The sequence below is a fragment of the Mustela putorius genome, unplaced genomic scaffold (assembly GCF_011764305.1).
Source record: "Mustela putorius furo isolate JIRA1106 unplaced genomic scaffold, ASM1176430v1.1 tig00003942_pilon_pilon_pilon, whole genome shotgun sequence".
Lineage (NCBI taxonomy): Eukaryota > Metazoa > Chordata > Mammalia > Carnivora > Mustelidae > Mustela > Mustela putorius.
In genome coordinates, this window is record NW_025422087.1 from 11,351,642 (window position 1) to 11,373,286 (window position 21,645).

At 37.3% G+C, this 21,645-nt stretch overlaps 1 protein-coding gene and 1 long non-coding RNA gene across 17 annotated transcripts in view; one reads left to right on the top strand and one right to left on the bottom strand.

The window, feature by feature from the left end:
- The window catches only part of SUPT20H (SPT20 homolog, SAGA complex component), a 41,464-nt gene extending 36,333 nt beyond the window's left edge, over positions 1–5,131 (bottom strand). For 6 of the 16 annotated variants that reach the window (XM_045069746.1, XM_013044912.2, XM_004770763.3 and 3 more), the window contains exons 1-2: positions 4,700–4,850; positions 2,752–2,846 (exon numbers count right to left, since the gene is read on the bottom strand). In XM_045069746.1, coding sequence (XP_044925681.1) covers positions 2,752–2,754 — 3 coding nt within the window. In that variant the 5' untranslated portion in view covers positions 2,755–2,846; positions 4,700–4,850. Of the gene's footprint in view, positions 1–2,751; positions 2,847–4,361; positions 4,603–4,699 lie in introns of those variants that run through there. The other 10 variants (XM_004770767.3, XM_013044913.2, XM_004770768.3 and 7 more) reach the window with 6 other exon arrangements.
- Positions 5,132–7,461: 2,330 nt separating this feature from the next.
- On the top strand, positions 7,462–10,704 carry LOC106003602. Its single transcript, XR_001176196.2, has 3 exons — positions 7,462–7,907; positions 9,409–9,452; positions 10,608–10,704. It is a non-coding gene; the product is annotated as an uncharacterized LOC106003602 (long non-coding RNA).
- Positions 10,705–21,645: the final 10,941 nt, after the last annotated feature.

The following is a 21,645-nucleotide window of genomic DNA, read 5'->3' on the forward strand; positions in this document are numbered from 1 at the left end:
TATAATATAAGGTTCCTAGGTCAGTGCCCAGTAGAAATGCAATAAATGATAGCTATCATTACCATATTTCAATGACTTTAAGATACCACTAACTGTAAGTATGCATCAGTATCCTAGGTTATATTAAGAAACAACTGCAGCCAATTGTAAGTGCAAGATGTCCTTAACTGCAGACTCAATTAATTCAGTAATATTAAAATGTAAAAAAAAAAAAAGCATCTAAAATTAATGTAATAATAGTTTTACTACTGCAGGTAGGGCTTGAGAATATATAATAGATTCCCACTCTTCATCCATTTTGAGACCCTTCTATCAAGACAAGAGAAGGAAAGTAAAGCTCTGTCTTCCTCACTTGTAAAACTGTCTTCTATAATGACATCTAAGAATAAGTACTAGGTTTTATTTTTTTATTTTTTGAAGATTTTATTTATTTGACAGAGAGAGATCACAAGTAGGCAGAGAAGCAGGCAGAGCGAGGCAGGGCAGGGGGGGGCAGCTTGATGGGGGGCTTGACCCTGAGATCATGACCCCAGTGAAAGGCAGAGGCTTAACTTACTGAGTCACCCAGGCGCCCCAGGACTAGGTTTTAGAAAATCTTTTTTTTTTTTTTTTAAAGATTTTATTTATTTATTTGACAGAGAGAAATCACAAGTAGATGGAGAGGCAGGCAGAGAGAGAGAGAGAGGGAAGCAGGCTCCCTGCTGAGCAGAGAGCCCGATGCGGGACTCGATCCCAGGACCCTGAGATCATGACCTGAGCCGAAGGCAGCGGCTTAACCCACTGAGCCACCCAGGCGCCCAGGACTAGGTTTTATATAAGCACATTTAACACCAATGACATTTCTTTCTAATTTTGTGGTTTGGGTATTATACAGTGTTACAGTATTTTTCATTCACAATGATAATCATCTTTAATTTTTAATTCTGTTGAGAGGCAGAGAACTTTCATTTTTTACTAGTAAGGGTCTAAATTTTTCTGTTTTATTTTGTGGAGTCCAGTAATTCTACCTACTAAACTCCATGTGTTAAAAATTAGCACCCACCAAAATCGCAAGAAGGCAGGGTGGGGGAAAAATATTGCCAGACTTTGGAAACCATGGAAAGGTTTAAGTGACCCTGCCACCCTAGTTCTAGGGATGGAGAATTCATATGATGACAAAAACAGCTGGTTTTTTTAGACAGCAATTAAAAAAACAAAAAAACAAAAAACGACCCACTGACTTTACCAAACATCTAAAATGTAAAAGTGAAAGGGTGAAATATGCCATCATTTCAAAAAGTTCAGTTAAAATAAATTTATACCAATTTAATTTATGAAAATAATCTTACAAGCAGCAGATTCCTAATAAAATTGGTTTCCAGGATTCAAGATGAGACTCTTGAATATGAACCATTTTCCAGCACAAGACTGTAACTCTAGATATACCCTTTTAACAAATATATAAGGTTCTTTTCATTATTTTGGTCATAAAAATCTTCAAGTTTTTATAAAAAAATCATAATAAACATAATCAAACGTGTACTCTAAGACATTTGGTTGTCAGTCATCTCAAATAAATGCTGTATCTTCTGAAATCAAAACTTCAAAAGCTCTAGTGAGATGTAACTGTTTACGTTTATAAGCATCATTTATTCACAACCTCCTAACACTTGAGAGGGAAGTGATAGCTAATATGGATGCAAAATATAAGTCAAGATCATCAGTGTGACAGCTCTACTTTTCTCTAACAGAGCAGTGGTGGGTAGGCAAGATCAAAAGAGAGGATAAATGTTTTCAAAGATTTCTTCAGCACTAAAGATGTTTAGTTTTTCATTGTTAAATGCTGCTGCTTCTCAAACACAATTAAGTGACTTTTTTCCCTTTCTCTTTAAAATTTTTCATGGCAAAAGGTAAATGCCCAGTCCCAAATATGCTTAATGACTATAAGTCAGTGAACAGAAATGTGACATTAGAAGGCTAACATTGATGCTGCTTTAAACGTTATTTGTGGTAAGCAGGTTACATTTGTTTTTAAACTTAAAAAAAAAATCTAAATTAAAAGGAACTTTAAAATATAAGAAACCTGTGCCCACCCCCCCACCCGAAGTCATTCATATTTATACACATCCTCCTTGCCAGTGATTTGTGGCAGGAGAAGTAAACATTTTTTAATGCTTCACAAACATTAGGACAGACCCACTGTTTTTCTCAGTTAGACATAATTGTACAACTCAATTGAGAGATAAAAACCACATTCTCAACTGACAGAAAACAGTATTCTCCATGTGAAACTGTTTTTGTTGAACCCAAAGCTTAGGTTTTGCCAGTTTGGGTTTAAGCAACAAACAAAACCAAAAAATGACAGGCACCATCCAAGTTCCAGCAAATTTTGATCTATTTCATTAAAAAAAAATTTTTTTTAAAAGACTTTATTTATTTGAGGGATAGAGAACACAAGTAGGCAGAGCAGCAAGCAGAGGGAGAGGGAGAAGCAGGCTCCATGCTGAGCAGGGAGCCCAATGTGGGACTCCATCCCAGGACTCCGGGATCATGACCTGAGGCGAAGGCAGCTGCTTAACCGACTGAGCTACTCAGGTGTCCGAGTCCCCTATTTTCTAGAAAAGATTTTGCAGATGACTGCTAAATAATTTCCCAGGTAGTGTAACTTAGGCATACATAAGTATTTTTGTACCTGCAATACAGATATTTTTATAGAGATAAAGGAAGAGAACACTCTAAAAACAAGTAAGAACATAATGAGCTCTAGCTTACCATTGTGATGTAAAATGGGTCCAAAAAGAAGAGATAACTTATGTACACTGATGAAGAGGGTTGAAAACCATGTCTTTAATATCAATCTTACAGTGCTGAAAAAAACAACAAACCCCCCACATTAACATAAAGCTATTAAGAGAAATCAGATGATTTTGTTACTAAGGAAAATTACTTGAGAAACAAATTTTTGAACACATTTTTGAATAATCAGCAACAATAAAAATCACGTATCATAGTCCTTCCATTTATTAAAAAGTACAGTCTGAATTTAAAGTACAGTTTTAACTAGATGGGGTAAATTAAATTTACAAATTAAATTTGCAAATTAAATCATTACTTGCTTTCTTCAGGATATTTAACATTGGAAGAGAAAAGAATAAATGTCTCCAAATTTCTCCTCCTCATCACCACTGCTGCTACTGTTATTGTTCCTATGGATTATTCTAATAATCTACCCACTGCCCTTTGTCACTGTACAGTTCACTTTACAAATCATACACTTCATCACACCTGCTGATAAAAGTCCTCTAAAGATTCCCCAAATATCCCAAGCTACATTTTGCAGATATAGCTCCAGTCCTTCTAACCTTTCCCCTCCTTCAAGCAAAATGGATACACTGCTGAAGAATCTCATTCCTCTAACACATGGGTTTCTCATCCTGGCTGCTCAACAGAATAACCTGGGGACCTTAAAAAGTGGTATACTCACGCCCTCCCTTTCAGTCATTCTGATTGACTGGTGTGGAGTAGGGCCTAGGGATCAGCATTTTTTTTTTTTTTTAATCTCCAGGGGATGCAAAGGCTAATTTTACCTAATTCCCTCTAAGTTGTGTGTCTACATACCACTAAGCTATAAAAACCACATTCTCAACTGACAGAAAACAGTATTCTCCATGTGAAATTGTTTCTGTTGAACCCAAAGCTTAGGTTTTGCCAGTTTGGGTTTAAGCAACAAACAAAACCAAAAAATGACAGGCACCATCCAAGTTCCAGCAACAATAATTTAAAAAGGAAGACACTAATCCTACCTTCCAACAGCTCATGGATTTAGTAAGTTCAAGTTAGGGTGAAAATTTCTAACCACTGAATCTAAAGATGAAGATACACCAGGTACAGGCAAACTGTGATGATTTTAAAATTAGATCTCCTGTCACTGAACTGGGGGGAGGGGTAGGAAGAGGAAAGCGTCCCAACTTTAAATTTTTTAATACCATTAACTACGTTTACAATTTACAAACCAAGCCCTAGGACCGCATATAAGATTTACCAGAACCCTGTGAAAAGACCATTGCCATTATCGTCTGGTTTTACAAAATAAGGCACCAAAGCGAAAAATTTTCCCCAAATCACACAACAGACTGGAATTCAGACTCTCTCAATTTTTAATCTTAGATTCTTTCTACTAAAGCTTACAACCTTCAGGCCATTCAATCCAGCACCCGTTTTTAGATTTTAAAAAGCAGTGCACTTAAAGATCGAATTCTGCTCAGACTAATACTGTACATCTTTTTTTCTTAATTTTGATCTAACTTCATATCATGGTTCTCAACCTTCGTACACTCTACTCAATCTAACTCCGAAAATCTTGCTAATCACTATTCTCCTACCGGGGACTTCAGGAAAACGCAGCCCCTGCTGATGCGATGGTTGTAGGCGACGGCTTCCAGGAACAGATAGCTCTTAATTCGGAACTCCCGGTAACCACAGCGAGGGCCAATAAATTAATCCAACTGTAAAACTCGTAACTGATTCCACGGCTTTTCCTGATCGACCTGACGCTTTAGCTGTTCGAATTTTTGTTTTGTTTTGTTTTTGAAACAATTTAGGCTTTACCAACATAACGCCACAACTCAGCAGCAACGGCAACAGCCTTTATTCAATATGGATACCCTCTCCCAAAGAAGCGCTACGTGAAATTCTTAGGAATTTCCGGAAACACCCGTACCTGGAATCCAAAAGTCAAAACTACAACCAAAACCGTTGCTTGGAAACACGGCGAGAGGCAACTGAGGCGAGTACCTGGGGTGCGGAGACTCAGCCCAACCAGCTCCCGCCTCTGGGAACACTTTCCTCCTGAGGGATCCCCGCTCTGTGGAAAGCGGCGAAAAGCCACGCGGGAAGCCGCTCGCTCACCTCTGACCCCGGCCAAGATCTCGCGCGCCTAACCGTCCGCAGCGGGCCCGCCACTCTCACCCACCTACCCGCCACCGGTCACCGGTCACCGGCCACCGGCCACCGCCCACCTGTGCGGAAAGACGCCACGCTAGACGTCATGACGGCGCCTCTGGCTGGGCTGGAATGCTACGTGCGGGCAAGGGCCCCGCCCCGCGGGTTGCAGGTTCGCTTCGTGCGTCCCCTCGCGGGAGTGGCGCAATTCAGCCCGGGCCTGTTCCGGCGTCCGCACTTCCGACTGGTGCGCTGGGCGGGGCGAGCTGGGGACCGCGGGCGGAAGAGGTGGAGTTGGGAGGGCCGCGCGGCACTTGGGAGGCTTGCGCGCGAAGGGGTGGTGTTGCGGAGGCTGTCTCCGCAAAGCCTTGGGGTCTCAGGCCCAACTAGAGGGGTGAGGTGGGGGGTGAGGGGTGGGGATGGAAGCTCCTCCCCAGGTCAGGCATTCGGCTCGGTAAAATGCCGGTAGGATGTGGCTATTTGGTGGGTAGGTGCCCTTCTGAATTTCCAGAGTGAAAAACTTGGAACGAGCTTTATTGCTCAGCGCATCCCAGTGGAAAGGGAATGTCACCATTTCCATGCCATTCAGCTATCCATAGTATATATCAAATGCTAATGAATTTAATGTTTAAAAAATTCCAAAAAACAAACAGAAGCAACCTCACTGAAGAGTTCTAACAATTCAGAAAGGGAGTAATCAGCATACATGACAATGTCTAATTGCATACATGACAATGTCTAATTTCAGTTCTGCACCTTTAACAACTTTGTTTTGTTGGGTATAAACTTTATTCTCATTGAGGTGAAATTCACAGAACGTAAAATGAAACATTTTAAGAGTATAATTCAGTAGAATTTAGTACATTCATGATGTGCAACCATCAACTCTAATTCCAAAACATTTTCATCACCCTCATTAAGTATTTACTTTCCATTTTTCCCTCTCTTAGACCTTAGCAGACACCAATTGCTTTTAGAGTCTTTAGATTTATCTAATCTGATATTTCACAAAAATGGAACGTGTTTTTTCTTTCGTGTTTGTCTTCTTTCCCTTAGCAAGTTTTCCGGGTCCATCCACCTTGTAGCAAGTATCAATACTTAATCCCTTATTATGGCTTATATTCTGTTCCATTGTATGTATATACCACAGTTTTATGCATTGGTCCATTGATGGCCATTTGGGTTATTTACGCCTTTCAACTATTGTGTATAGTGCTGCTGTAATATTTGTGTAGTAATATTTGAGTCCTTTTTGTAAATTTTTTTCCGGCGAGATAAATACAACACCAGGCAAAGTGGGTGCAAGGCAAGATTTATTAAAAACACTCTCTAGCCAAGTTTCAGGGCTCAGGAGAAGGGGAGCCAGGAAAGTTGTGCCGGGAGGAGGTGGGCACCCTTGGGCAAGGTTCCGTGAGTCTGGAAAGCAGAGTGGCAGAAGTCGCGCCCAAGGCAGGGAGGAGGGGGCTTTTAAGGGGTCTCGAGGGGAGCTCAGGGGTCTTTTGGCAAGTTTCCCTTATTTGGATATTTCGCCTGCTCGTCAGGGTCCCATTGGTTCACGGGAGCCTGGGGCGGGAGGGTTTTCAGATTCCTGCTTGGGCCTTTGTTCTCCTGTCCGAGTTCAGCTTTTGTGGCGGGAACTTTCTCCATCTTAAGTAGCCCTTTCTGGCAGCCCAACACTTTTTTCAATTTTGGTGGGGTGTAATATACCCTAAAAGAAAACCAGAGCCTGACATAGTTCAAGTGTGAAAACAGATTTTATTCAGGAACTGTTGCAAAGGAGGGAAAGAGACCTCAGTCTAGAACTGGGCTCAATTCCAAATATACAGTGTGAACAAGTAGTGGTTTATAGCTAAGGAGCAGAGTTGGAGGGCATTGGATGGAAGTTTCTTAATAGGAAATAGGGGTCAGGAGGCATTCTGGCTAAACTGACTTTTTGGGGTTCTGACTGAAGGCAAATCAGGGTGATCAGACACCAAGGGTGGGGACTAAGAGTTTGATCAGATATTGAAGGTGATCAGATATCCAGGTGGATCCAGATATACAGTTCTCTGTAAACTGACTTAGGATTCTTGCTACAACTGGTTGGTACATGCCCCACAAATCAGCCTAGAGCCATGGAGATAGCTTGTCAAATACCTAGGAATGGAATTGCTGGGTCATATGGTAATTCTATTCTTAAATATTTGAGAACTTGATAAAATTGTTTTCCACAGTGGCTAAGACATTTTACAACAGAAATCAATATGTGGTGGTTCCAATTTCTTCACATCCTCACCAAATTTCTTTTAAAAAAATTATAGTCATCCTAGTAGGTATGAAATAGTATCTTATTGTGGTTTTGATTTGTGTTTTCCTAAGGCTAGTGATGTTGCACATCTTTTTATGTCTGTGTTGGCCATTTGTGTATCTTTGGAGAAATGTCTATTCAAGTCCTTTGCCCATTTTTTAATTAGGTTGTCTTTTGTTGTTTAAGTTATGAGTTCTTTCTTTATTCTGGATATTAGATCCTTATCAGATATATGATTTGCAAATATTTTCTTCCATTCTGTACGTTGTCTTTTCACTTTCTTGCTTTGATTACCAACTTAAATTTTTGATGAAGCCTAGTTTATTTTTTCTCTTATGGTGTGCTTTTGGTGTCATACTTAAAAACCCATTGCCAAATCCAAATTCATAAGGATTGCCAAAAACCTCACTCTGCACACTGAGTAAAATAAGACAGAAAGATGAGTTTCTTTGAACTGTAAACCGGGAAACTCAACACTAAGAGAGCAATGAGTTTAAAGTTAAAAGGTGTTTATGGGGTAAACATGGAAGTTACTTGGCTTTTTCATTTGATTAGTTGATTGGTCTTTGTATTTGTGTCAGGGTAGCTGAATTGGAGAAAAAAGAAAGTCCAAAGATGACATGAACAGACATGGCATTTTGGGGCATCCCTGTCCTGGGCTGATTTCTGAGAGGAGTCATAAGTTATTGCAATTTGTCAGGTAAGGCTAAGTTTTGTTTTGCTTTAATGTGCCCTCACTGGCCAATACCATTTTGTCCCCATCATAAGTGACTCCATTTAAATTTTGATTCTATAGGATTTGCTCCTAGGGTTTTGTAAGAATTTTATGATTTTAGCTCTTATGTTTAAGTCATTGATTCACTTTCAGTTAGTTTTTGTATATGCTGTATAATAGGGATTCCATTTCATTCGTTTGCGTGTTGTCCCAGAATTATGTGTTGAAGAGTTTATTGTTACTCCCAGTGAATGGTCTTGACCTCCACATCAAAAATCAATTTGCCATACACATATGGGTTTGTTTATAGACTGTTAATTTTACTCCATTGGTCTATATGTCTATCTTGTGTCAGTGTAGGTATCCCTTGCTTTTCAAAAATTTGTGTTATGCCATTTTGCTTTTACAAAAAACCTACATGGGTACCTGTTTTTATTAACTGAAAGAAATCTTAAAAGGTTTGTTGCTTTTATGACAAAAGATTAAAAGGGAGAAAAAAAACATTCAGCATTTGTTTTGTAATAAGCCTTTATCGAGACAGCATGCACCCTGAGCAGCAAGACTGACACAACCAAACTCTTTCCTTGGGAACTACATCTCAGTATCAAGCCACTGTAACTTTGTACTATGTCTTTGAGCATCTGTGCTTAATCTTGGTTTATGCTGTGCATCCATTAGCAAGATGTGTCCTAAAGTATCTGAAAAGCCTGACAGAGATTGTTTTTTCAGTCTGGAAATATTTTAAAAAATCCATATAAATTAATGTTAATTGCTTTTTCACTCTATGCCATTTCAGTTTGTAAAAGTTTTCATAGGAACTCTTGTTTTTTGATAGCAGGAAGAAATCTGTACCATACTGTTTTGATTCCTATAGCTTTGTAGTATGTTTTAAAATGGGAAAGTGTAAGTTCTCCAGTTTTGTTGTTCTTTTCTTTTCTTTTTTTTAAGTATTTTATTTATTTATTTGACACAGAGAGAGATCACAAGTAGGTAGAGAGGCAGGGAGAGAGAGAGGGGGAAGCAGGGTCCCTGCTGAGCAGATGTGGGGCACGATTCCAGGACCTTGAGATCATGACCTGAGCTGAAGGCAGAGGCTTAACCTAATGAGTCACCCAGGGGCCCCTTGTTCTTCTTTTCTAATATTGTTTTGGCTCCCTTGTAACTTTATATGAATTTGAGGATCAGCTTTTCCATTTTTGCAAAAAGGCCAGTAGGGATTGTATTGAATCAGTAGATCGCTTTGACAAGTATTGGTGTGTTGAATATTCAGTCTTCCAATTCATGAGCATGATGTCTTTCCATTTATTTAGGTTTTCTTTAATTTCTTTCAACAATGTTTTATGGTTTTCAGTGCACAAACTTTTCATCCCCTTAAATTTATTCCTAGGTATTTCATCTTTTTGAATGCTATCTTAGTCTGCTTAGGTTGCTATGACAAAATACTACATACTGGATGTCTTAAACAACAGAAATTTCTTTCTTACAGTTCTGGAGACTGGGAATCCAAGATCAAGGCCAATTTGGATTCTGGTGAGAGTTTTCTTCTTGGCTTATAGATAACTGCCTTCTCACTTTGTCATTCCATAATGGGTAGGGAGAGAAAGAAAAGGGAGACAAAATCTACTCATGTCTAATCTATCAGATCAGGGTTCTACCCTTATGACCTCATTTAACCTTAAATTATCTTCTTATAGGCCTTATCTCAAAAACAATCACATTGGAGATTATGGGTTCAACATATGGATTCTGGAGGGACACAATTCAGTCCATAGCAGTTAGTATTATAAGTGGAATTATCACGTAATTTCCTTTTTAGGTTATTCATTGTTGGTGTATTAAAAAAACACATATTTTTTTTTTCAGTTTTGGTCTTGTACTCTGCAAATTTACCAAATTTATTACCTCTAATAATTGTGTGTGTGTGTGTGTGTGTGTGTGTGTGTACACATGTGTATGTTCTTTAGGGTTTCTATATATAGGATCATAGCATCTGTTAATTGAGATAGTTTTATTTCTTCCTTACAATTTGGTTATTTCTTTCCCTTGTCTAATTGCTTTCACTAGGGTCATTCTTTCATTTTAAGGAATTGGCTCATGCAGTTGTTATAGCTGGCCAGTCTGAAATTTGTAGGGCAGGGTGGTAGGCTGAAAACTCAGGCAGGAGTTGATGTTGCAGTCTTGAGACAGAATTTCTTTTCCAAGAAACCTCAGTTTTTGCTGTAAAGGCCTTTATGTATTACCAATGTTGACTGAAAAAGGCCTACCCATATCATCAAGAGTAATCTTCATTTAGAATCAATCAAGTGTAGATGAAAAACACATCTACAGAATTCTTTTCACAGTAACACCTGGATTAGAGTTTGATTAAATAGGTGGGTAGCAAAGTTGACGCATAAAACCAACCATCACACCCAGTGTGGTAGATAGTTTTATTCACAATTTTTTAAATAAAAACATTTCACTTTTCTCATGGCTTTAGTTTGGGTATAATATATTTCCCCCACCCTAGTGACTTTCCATTTTGCCATATGACTTGCTTTGGCCAATGGAATGTAAGTGGATGTAACATATGCCCTCTAGTTGTGAAACTAGATGCAGTCTTGGAGAGAAGGGGAAGGCATGTATGTTCTGAATTCTTTGACTTTGCCTGTATGTGTGTGTATTTTTATGTATGTATTTCTGCAGGTAATATTATATTGTCCAGCTTGAAATGACTCCTACTGGCAAAAGAAGAAATACTTGGCTCACCAAAGACAATTAAACTAATTAAGTATGTTAAAAACACATGAATTCTTAATATTGCTTAAAAAAAAAAACCCTCACTAGTCACATTGAAGATTGCTAGGATATCAATTCATTATTCTGAAAATGGTAAATAATGGTTAAAAAGATAAAACAATTGACCTGCTTTTTCTACATAAACTGAAATTCAGAGTAACCAAATTGTTGATGAAGAAAAACATTTTTTGGAAAAAAATCCAATGAATAAATAAGGAAGGAATGATATATCACCATTTTGGAACCCATAAGAAAATAATGTTTCTAAGAAATAGTGAGTCCAGTTCCACATGTAAAGAGCTCAGAAGTTGCTACTCCATCATAACAATAAGTAAAAAGATGAAAAAACTGAAAGATCAATAACTCTTTAGATCTTCAAGAGAAGTGAGGTCACAAGGCACATACTGCCCACCATGTGAATATAGAATCACAATTTATTGGAGCAGCAACCTCCATGGGAACCAGTACCAGGGAAGGGAGACCTGAATTACAATTGATGAATTGCTGGGGGCTCAGTCTGGACTATTCTGACACCCAGACTCAGGGACTGAGTCATGAGGCACACTTATATAAGAATTCTTCTGTAAGGGGAGACAAACCATAAGTGACTCAATCTCACAAAACAAACTGAGGGTTGCCGGGTGGAGGGGGGTTGGGAGAAGGGGGGTGGGGTTATGGACATTGGGGAGGGTATGTGCTTTGGTGAGTGCTGTGAAGTGTGTAAACCTGGCGATTCACAGACCTGTACCCCCCGGGATAAAAATATATGTTTACAAAAAATAAAAAATTAAAAAAAAAAAAAAGAATTCTTCTGTAAGAACTCCCCAGAACTCTACCAGGTTCTCACAGTAAATATTAAGAGAAAAATCTGTGCCCAGATAGGAGGAGAGGAAAAGGAGCCATCTGAAAATAAACCAGAGAACTCTGTTCTTAGTAAGGCATGCCCTCAGAGGAAACTAGAGCCTAAGATGTTGTGGTTTTATCAGAGCCTGGACCTGGGGGACCCGGGGGACCTGAGGGAAAAGAAATACTCAACTCTAGCCCACTCTAGCCATCCTGTCCCACATATGAGAGGAAGGGGAAGGAAACTGAGAAGCACTCATGAAGTTCAAGGTTCAGAGGCATAGGCTCACTGAATGACTGAGGCCTACTTATGAGACTGTAGAATGCTTCACTTCACCTAAATCTCACTACTACATTACGAAAGCCCTGTTTACAACAGTTCCCTTTTCCCTGTCCAGCTATCAAGAAAAAAATACAAGACTTTCCAAAAGACAAAAAACATAGATTTATGAGACAAAGCAAGCATCAGAACCAGATATTGGAATTACCAGATTGGGGCTTTAAAACTGTGATTAAATGCTGAGGACTCTAAGGGACAAAGTGGACAGCATGCAAGAATAGATGGACAATGTAAGCATAGAGATGAAAGTTATAACAAGGAACCAAAAGTAAATGTTAGAGACTAAAAGATGTATGAAAGAAATGAATACCTTTGATGGGCCTGTTAGAAGACTGGACATGGCTGAGGAAGTAATAACTAATGTTTGCCAAATAACCATTAGGTAGAAGGTTGAAAGGGGGCTTTATAAAAATGGATCAGGCTGACGACACTTGATCAACCTCAATAGTACTGCAAGTGAGATGATCCAGTATCGTGTACCTCCTAATGTGATACATCTCATATTGTTACTATGTATGAAATACTTTCACAAAACCAGAAATTGAATCTAAATCTAGTGAAACCTCTAGATTTAACTCCTAGTTTACTTGGAAAAGGAGGCACAGAATAACATGTTAAGTAACATCATGATGATGTTACTCAGAATCCACCAGTATATAATGTGGTAACCACTGTAGGAAAATGGAATGTAAACTGGCTGTGTTAACTGTCATGGACTGAATTTTGTCCCCGGAAAATTCTGTGCTGAAGCTTGAATACCTAGGACCTCAGAATGTGACTGTATTTGTAAATAGAGTTTTTAAAGGGGTGATTAACTTAAATGAAGTTGTTAAATGGGCCCTAATCCAATATGATGGGTACCCTTGGAAAAAGGAAGTTATGGCACATGAAGAGACATGAGCAATAAGAGCACCCCAAATCCGTGATATTTTGTTATGGCAGCCAGCCCTAGTAAACTAGTATAATAACAGTAGGTGGAATAATGATTTTTTGGTTATAAGAATAACAAAAATGGACTTTATCTATTAGAGATATAAAATTTAGTATTTACAGGTGAAATTATGAATTTGGGGATCTGGCTTAAAATACTTAAAAAATATATAGTAGATGAAATAAGAATGCAAATTTTTGGTAATTATTGAAACTGAGCAAGAGGTATTAGAAGAGCATTGTTGCTCCAGTTTTGTATATGTTTGAAGATGTCCAAAATAAACAGTTAAACATGTATGCACATTCACACACATACTCATACATGCAATATGCCAATATATATATCATATGTAAATAGAGTTTTTGTCAGAATTTTGGCTCAGGGTCATCCACTCTGATGGGTTTGGCTACTGGCATGTGCTAGAGACTCTCAAGTCTACAGTTTTACCCATTTCTGGTAATTCAGCCTTTTCACTTGCTGTACCAGAGGCCTTTCGCATGTAAAGTGTCCAAAATGAAATCATCTTTTCCTTCAGATTTTCCATGTTTTCCCCGCTTTTGGTCTTCTCCTCCACATAGATAAGAGTCTGGCTTAGAGATCTCTCTTAGGTCCCATATGTCACCAGTCCTTAAGTTACTGGGGTTCTATTTCTAAATACCTATTGGGTCTGTTCTTTCTTTTCTTATGGTATCACTTCCATGGTTCTCATTCTGGTTCACTGTACTCTTACCTGGATGGCTGTAGGTAACTCTTAAAGTTCCTTGCTTCCTTTCTCATTCTGGGTCTCCTTCTGCTGGCTTTGTTCATGTTGTTGCTAAAGTTGTCATTTTTTCTCATAATTTTTTAAAGAAAGTTGGACAGAAAATATACAAACGTGAAACAGTGCAAAAGGGTATAACAATAGAAAAGTGAGTCTATCATCGTGGTACAATTTATGGTAGTACAGATCTAGAAGGAACCAAATTTCCCTCAAACGGTAACCTGAGTAAACCAGGATAGGGCCATATAATGGAGTAATCTGTGACCCTAAAAAGGAATGAAGAATATATCTGTCTATAGCATATATTGTGTGAAGAAAGTCCTACACCTTTAATGAGACCTGGTTCCTTTTAGTGGGAAGGTGGAGCACAACCTGGCCCTAGTAGTGTTTGTGGCTTCCAGATTAGTTATTGTTTCCAGGTATTTCACCAGACAATGGTAGGAAATAAATGTAAGTATAAATAAAATTAAAAAATATATATATATTAACATATATCATGAAATTTATGGACATTCCAATTTAAATTCAGTATTTTTGGCATTTTTATTTAACCTCTTTATCTTATTTGTGTATAGCCTTTCTCACATAGTGAAAATGCTGGTCCACAAAGTGTACCTAAATAATGATTTGTTGCTTTGTCCTACATTACATTTGCAACTGTCTCAGAATAACATCAAAACTACAATTAACAATATGATCACTGTAACATTTAAGGATTTTTTTTTAAAGATTATTTGTCCTTAGAGTATATACTATAAAAAATACATTATATAAATTCTGTTTTATTTAAAGACATTTGAAATAATTTCTTTCAGTTTGGTTATGTTTTGCTTTTGTTTTTAGGAATTTATTTTTTTTAATAATTTACTTTTATAAGAATGTGAATTAAATATATGATTATATATTAAATCTATAAAATTAGGTTAAGCTCAGAAACTCTAGCTTCTATTCCAGTTCCTTTTTCTCTTCCATCTTCCCTATATTGTTAAGCATATATTTTAGTTTAATGTAGTTACTATATGAATGTATGTGACACATGTGTGTAGTTATCATTTGTGTGTGTGTGTGTGTGTATGTCTTTTATTACTAAATAAAGAGAGAGGATTAATCATTTATTCTGTTTTTGTAATTTTCTCTACCTTAAGGAATTCAATTAATTTATGAGTAAAAGTTTCCTTTTAAAGAATAAAAGCTAATAGAATTTCTGGGGAGGATGGTGGAATAGGATGACACTTAGCTCACCTCCTCCCACAGATACACCCAGATGACACCCATCTCAGTGTAAATAACTCAGAAAATGAACCACACAGGTAAAGGAGCCATAAAGGTGACTGGACTAAAGGCAAATGTGGCTTAGTCACAATATTAGTGTGCACCCAGTATACATTGGAAAAAAAACATTTCTGAAGTGCCAGGGACATGGTACTGTAGGGCCCTATAGAAGCTCTTCTTCATAAAGTCACTATTAAAGAATAGGAGACAAAGCTTTCTTAATATAGAAACAGATACAGAGAGTAAGATAAAATGAGGAGACAGAAGGATATGTCCCAAATGAGAGAACAGGACAAATCACAGCAAGGGAGCTAAATGAAACAGAAATAAGTAGTATGACTGGTAGAGAATTTAAAGTAATGGTCAAAAAAATATTCACTGGACTTGAGAAAAGAGTGGAAGATGTTAGTGAAACCCTCAACAAAGAGATAGAAAAACATAAAAACAAATCAGAGATGAAGAACTCAATATCTAAAATTTAAAAACACATTAGAAGGAATTAGTATTAAAGTAGAGGAAGTGGAAGAATGGATCAATGACCTGGAGGACAGTAATGAAAAGCAATAAAGCTGAAAAGGAGAAAGAGAAAAGAATAATAAAAAAATGAGAAGAGATTAAGGGAAATCAGCAATACCATCAGGTGTTAACACCGATTGTATTATAGGGATTCCTTTAGGAGAAGAGAAGGAAAAGGGGGTGGAAAATTTCTTTGAAGAAATAAGAGCTGAAAACTTCACTGAGCTGGGGAATGAAACAAATCCAGATCCTGGAGGTGTAGAGATCCCCAATAAAATCAGTCCAAGGAGGTCCACACCAACACACATAGTAATTAAAATGGCAGAAAGTCATGATAGAGAGTTCTAAAAGTAGCAAGAGGAAAGAAAGCAGTTACATACAAGGGAAACCCCATAAGGCTATCAGTGGACTTTATAGCAGAAACTTTACAGGCCAGAAGGGATTAGCATGATATATTCAGAATGCTGAGAGGAAAAAATTTGCAGCCAAAAATACTCTGTCCAGCAAGGCTATTATTCAGAATAGAAGGAGGGATAAAGAATTTCCCAGACAAAAGTTAAAAGAATTCATCTCTGAGTCAGGCCCTGTAAGAAATGTTAAAGGGGACTTTTTGAGTGGGAAGGAAAGACAATAAGTAAGAGTAAGAAAAGTGAGAAGCAGAAAAACAGCAAAAATTAGGTATATCTATAAAAATCAGTTAAGGGATTCACAAAAGAATGTAAAATATGACACCATATGCCTAAAACATGGGATGAGGAGAGGAGTAAATATTTAGTGGTTTTAGAATGGCTTCAAGCTTAATCAACCATCAAATTAATACAGACTGCTCTATGCATAAGATGTTATATATAAACCTAATGGTAATCACAAATAAAAAAAACTCTTAAATATATGCAGAGAGAGAAAAGGAGAGAGAGATAGAAAGTAATCCAAGTATATCACTAAATAAAGCCAGCAAATATAGAGAGAAGAGAGCAAGAGAAGAAAGGAACAGAGAAGAACTACAAAACAACTGTTAAACAGCTAATAAAATGGCAATAAGTATATACCTAGTGATAACTACTTTGAGTGTAAATGGACTAAAAATTCCAGTCAAAAGAGATTAGGTGATGGAAAGGATAAAAAAAACAAGTCCCATTTATATGTTGCCTACAAATGACTCATTTTGACCTGACACATGCAGATTGAAAATGAAGGGGTAGGAAAAACACTTATATAAATGGAAGTGAAAAGAAATACAGGGTAGCAATAGACAAATAGGCTTTAAAACAAAGATTGTAACAAGAGACAAAGAAGGACACTACATAATCATAAAGGGACCAATTCAACAAGAAGATAATAACAATTGAAAATATTTATACACCCAACATGGGAGCACCCAAATACATCAAGCAGTGATTAACAAACATAGAGGAAATAATTGATAATAACGTAATGATAATAGGGGCTTTTAATGCCCCATTACATCAATGAATAGATCATCTAAACAAAATCAACAAGGAAACAGTGGCTACAAGTGGCACACTGGATCAGCAGAATGCACATTCTTTACAAGCACACACAGAATAGATCATGTTAGGCCACAAGACAAGTCTCAACAAATTCAAAAAGATTTTAGTTACATTATGCATCTTTTCTGACCACAATGCTCGAAATTAGAAAATCAACCCCAAGAAAAAATCTGGAAAGAACACAGATACATGGAGGTTAAATAACATGCTACTCAACAATGGTTGAGTCAATCAAGAAATCAAAGAAATAAAAAATTACAAGTGAAAATGAAAACACAATGATCCAAAATGTTCAGGATGCAACGAAAGCAATTCTAAGAGGGAAGTTTACAGCAATATAGGCCTACCTCAAGAAGCAGGAAAAATGTCAAATAAACAACCTAACTTTATACCTAAAGGAGATAAAAAAAGAACAACAAAGCTCCAAACCAGCAGAAAGAAGGAAATAATAGATTAGAGCAAAAATAAATGATATAGAAATTTTTAAAAAAAGTGGAACAGATACACCAGGAACTGCTTATTTGAAAAGATCAGCAAAACTGACAAACCTCTAGCCAGACTCATTAAAAAAATAATAAAAAGTGTGTGGGAGGGGAGAAAACCCAAACAAAAATCACAAATGAGAGAAGAAAAAAATACCCAACACCACAGAAATGCAAACAATTGTAAGAAAAATTATGAAAAATTATATGCTAACAAATTGGATAACCTAGAAGAAATGGATAAATTCCTAGAAACATATAACTTAACAAAACTGAAGCAGAAAGAAGTAGAAAGTTTGGACAGAGTGATTACAGCAATGAAATAGAATCCATAATCAAAGAACTCCCTACAAACAAAAGTTCAGGACCAGACAGCTTCACAGACAAATTCTACCGAACATTTATTTATTTATTTATTTTGAGAGTTTATTTATTCGTTTGACAGAGATCGCACATAGGCAGAAAGGCGGGGGGCGGGGAGAGCAGGCTCCCTGCTGAGCAGAGAACCTGATGTGGGGCTGGATCCCAGGACCCTGGGATCATGACCTGAGCCGAAGGCAGAGGCTTTAACCCACTCAGGTGCCCCTCTACCTAACGTTTAAAGAGTTGATACCTATTCTTCTCAAACTATTCCAAAAAGTACAAGAGGAAGGAAAACTTCCAAATTCATTCTATGAATCCAATAGTACCTTGATACCAAAACCACCTATCACCAAAAAAGTGAGCTATAGGCCAGTATGTCTCATGATCATAGAAGCAAAAAAAATCCTCAAAAAAATCCAGGGCACTTTGGTGGCTCAGTCAGTTATGCATCCAACTCCTGATTTTAGCTCAGGTCAGGATCTCAGGGTTCTGGGATCAAGCCCTGAGTCCAGCTCTATACTAAGCAGGGAGTCTGCTTTTCTCCCTCTCCATCTGCCCCTTCTCCCACTTGTGTACTTGCTCTCTCTTTCTCTAAAGTAAATAAATAAGTCTTTAAAAAAGAAAATGCTCAACAAAATCCTAGGAAGCCAAATCCAGCAATATTCATCACAACCACGTGGGATTTATTCCTGGATGCAAGGGTGGTTCAGTATTCACAGTTCATTCAACATGATATATCACATTAATAAGAGAAAGGATAAAAACCATATGATCATTTCAAAAGATGCAGAAAAAGCATTTGACAAGATAAAATATCCATTCATGATAAAAACTCTCAACAAAGCAGGTCTTGAGGGAACATCCCTCAAAATAATAAAGGCCATACATGAAAAACCCACAATAAATATACTCAATGGGGGAAAACTGAGAACTTTTCCTCTAAGGTTGAGATTATAAGACAAGGATGTCCATTCTCAACACTTTTATTTAATATAGTACTGGAATTCCTAACCATACCAGACAACAAAAAGCAATGAAAGACACCCAAATTGGCAAGGAAGAGGTAAAACTTGCACTATTTGCAGATGACATAATACTATATGTCGAAAACCGGAACACTCCACCAAAAAACTGCTAGAACTGATAAGTGAAATCATTAGTGTTTGTCACTACTTTCACTACTTTTGTGCAGGACACAAAATAAATGTATAAAGAGAAATTAACCATCCCATTTATAATTGTACAAGAATAATAAGATACCTAGGAATGAACCCAACCAAAAAGATAAAAGACATACTCTGAAAACTACAGCACACTGATGAAGACAATTAAAGATGACACAAAGAAATGGAAAGACATTCCATGCTCATGTGTTGGAAGAGCAAATAATGTCAGAATGTCAATACTGCCCAAAGCAATCTACACATTTAATGCAATCCCTATCAAAATACCAAGAGTGTTTTTCACAGAACTAGAACAAACAGTCCTAAAATTTGTTTGGAGCCACAAAAAACCTTGTATAGCCAAAGCAATCTTGAAAAAGAACAGAACTCGAGGTATCACAATTCTGAACTTTAAGTTATATTACAAAGCTGTAGTTCTCAAAACAGTATGGTGCTGGCATAAAAAATAGACACATGTAGATCAATAGAACAGAATAGAAAACCTAGAAATGAACCCACTACTACACGGTCAATTAATATTCGACAAAGAGGGAAAAAATATCCAATGGGGGAAAAAGACAGTTTCTTCAAGAAATGATGCGGGGAAATCTGGACAGCTACATGCAAAAGAATGAAACTGGATCACTTGTAACACCATACACAAAAATGAACTCAAAATGGATTAAAGTCCTAGATAGAGACCAGAAACAATAAAAATCCTTGGAAAGAACATAGCAGTAACATCTTTGACATTGGCCATAGCAATACTTTTTCTAGATATGTCTCCTCAGGGAAAATAAAAGCAAAAATAAACTACTTGAGAATGAAAAGCTTTCGCACAGTGAAAGAAACAATCAATAAAACTGAAAGGCAACCTATGGATTGGGAGAAAATATTTGTAAATGATATACCTGATAAAGGTTTGGTATCCAAACTATATAAAGAATTTACACAATCAACACCCAAAAATCAAATAACCAAATTAGAAAATGGGTAGAAATGAACAGACATTTATCCAATCACATCCAGATGGCCAACAGACACATGAAAAGATGCTCAACATCACTGATCACCAGAGAAATACAGATCAAAGCTACCATGAAGTATCACCTCACACCAGTCAGAAGGGCAATAATAAAAGATACAAGAAACAACAAATGCTAGCAAGAAAGCAGAGAAAAAGGAACCCTTGTGCCCTGTTGGTGCGAAGGCAAACTTATGTAGTCACTTTGGAAAATATTATGGAGATTCCTCAAAAAGTTTACAATAGTACTATCCTATGATCCAATAATCACACTGACTGGGTATTTACTCCAAAAATGCAATACTAATTCAAAGGGAGACTTATGTACCTATGTTTATTGCAGCATTATTTATAATAGCCAAATTATGAAAGTAGCCCAAATACCCATTGATAGGTGAAGGGATATAGAAGTGGTACATAAGTACAATGAAATATCATTCAGCCATTAAAAGGAATGAAATCTTGTCATTTACAACAACATGGAAAGAACTAGAAAGTATAATGTTAAGTAAAATAAGTCAGTCAGAGAAAGACAAATACCATTTGATTTCACTCATATGTGGAATTTAAGAAAACGAAACAAAAAACAAAGGGAAAAAAAAAGAGAAACCAAGAAATGGATTCTTAACTATAGAGAACAAACTGATGGTTACCAGAGGGGAGATGGATGGGGGAATGGACAACGGAGATAAAGACTACACTATCCTGGTGGGAAAAGATTTCACTTAAATAAGAAAATAGAAAATAGCAAGTATTGTCAAGGATGTGGAGAAATCGGCATCCTTATACATCGCTGGTGGATATGTGAAATAGTGCAGCTACTATGGAAAACAGTATGGTGGTTCCTTAAAAAGCTCAATGGAATTACTATGTGATCCAGCAATTTTACTTCTAAGTATATTCCTAAAAGAATTAAAAACAGAGACTTTAACAGATGTTTGCACACTGTTTTTCATAGCAACATTATTCACTATAGCCAAAAGGGGAAACAACTAGGCTATCCATCAAAAGATAAAGAAACAAAATGTGTTGTTTGCACACAGTGGAGTATTTTTAGCTTTAAAAAGTGATGAAATTCACACTTGGCATCAGGGAAATACAAATCAAAACCACAATGAGATACCACCTCACACCAGTCAGAATGGCTAAAATTAAAGTCAGGAAATGACAGATGCTGGCAATGATGCAGAGAAAGGGGAACCCTCGTACTGTTGGTGGGAATGCAAGCTGGTGCAACCACTCTGGAAAACAGCATGGAGGTTCCTCAAAATGTTGAAAATAGAACTGCCCTATGACCCAGCAATTGCACTACTGGGTATTTACCCTAAAGATACAAACGTAGTGATCCGAAGGGGCACGTGCACCCGAATGTTTATAGCAGCAATGTCCACAATAGCCAAACTATGGAAAGAACCTAGATGTCCATCAACCAATGAATGGATAAAGAAGATGTGGTATATATACACAATGGAATACTATGCAGCTATCAAAAGAAATGAAATCTTGCCATTTGCGACAACATGGATGGAACTAGAACGTATCATGCTTACCGAAATAAGTCAAGCGGAGAAAGACAACTATCATATGATCTCTCTGATATGAGGAAGTGGAGATGCAACATGGAGGTTAAGGGGGTAGGAGAAGAATAAATGAAACAAGATGGGATTGGGAGGGAGACAAACCATAAGTGACTCTTAATCTCACAAAACAAACTGAGGGTTGTTGGGGGGAGGGGGGTTG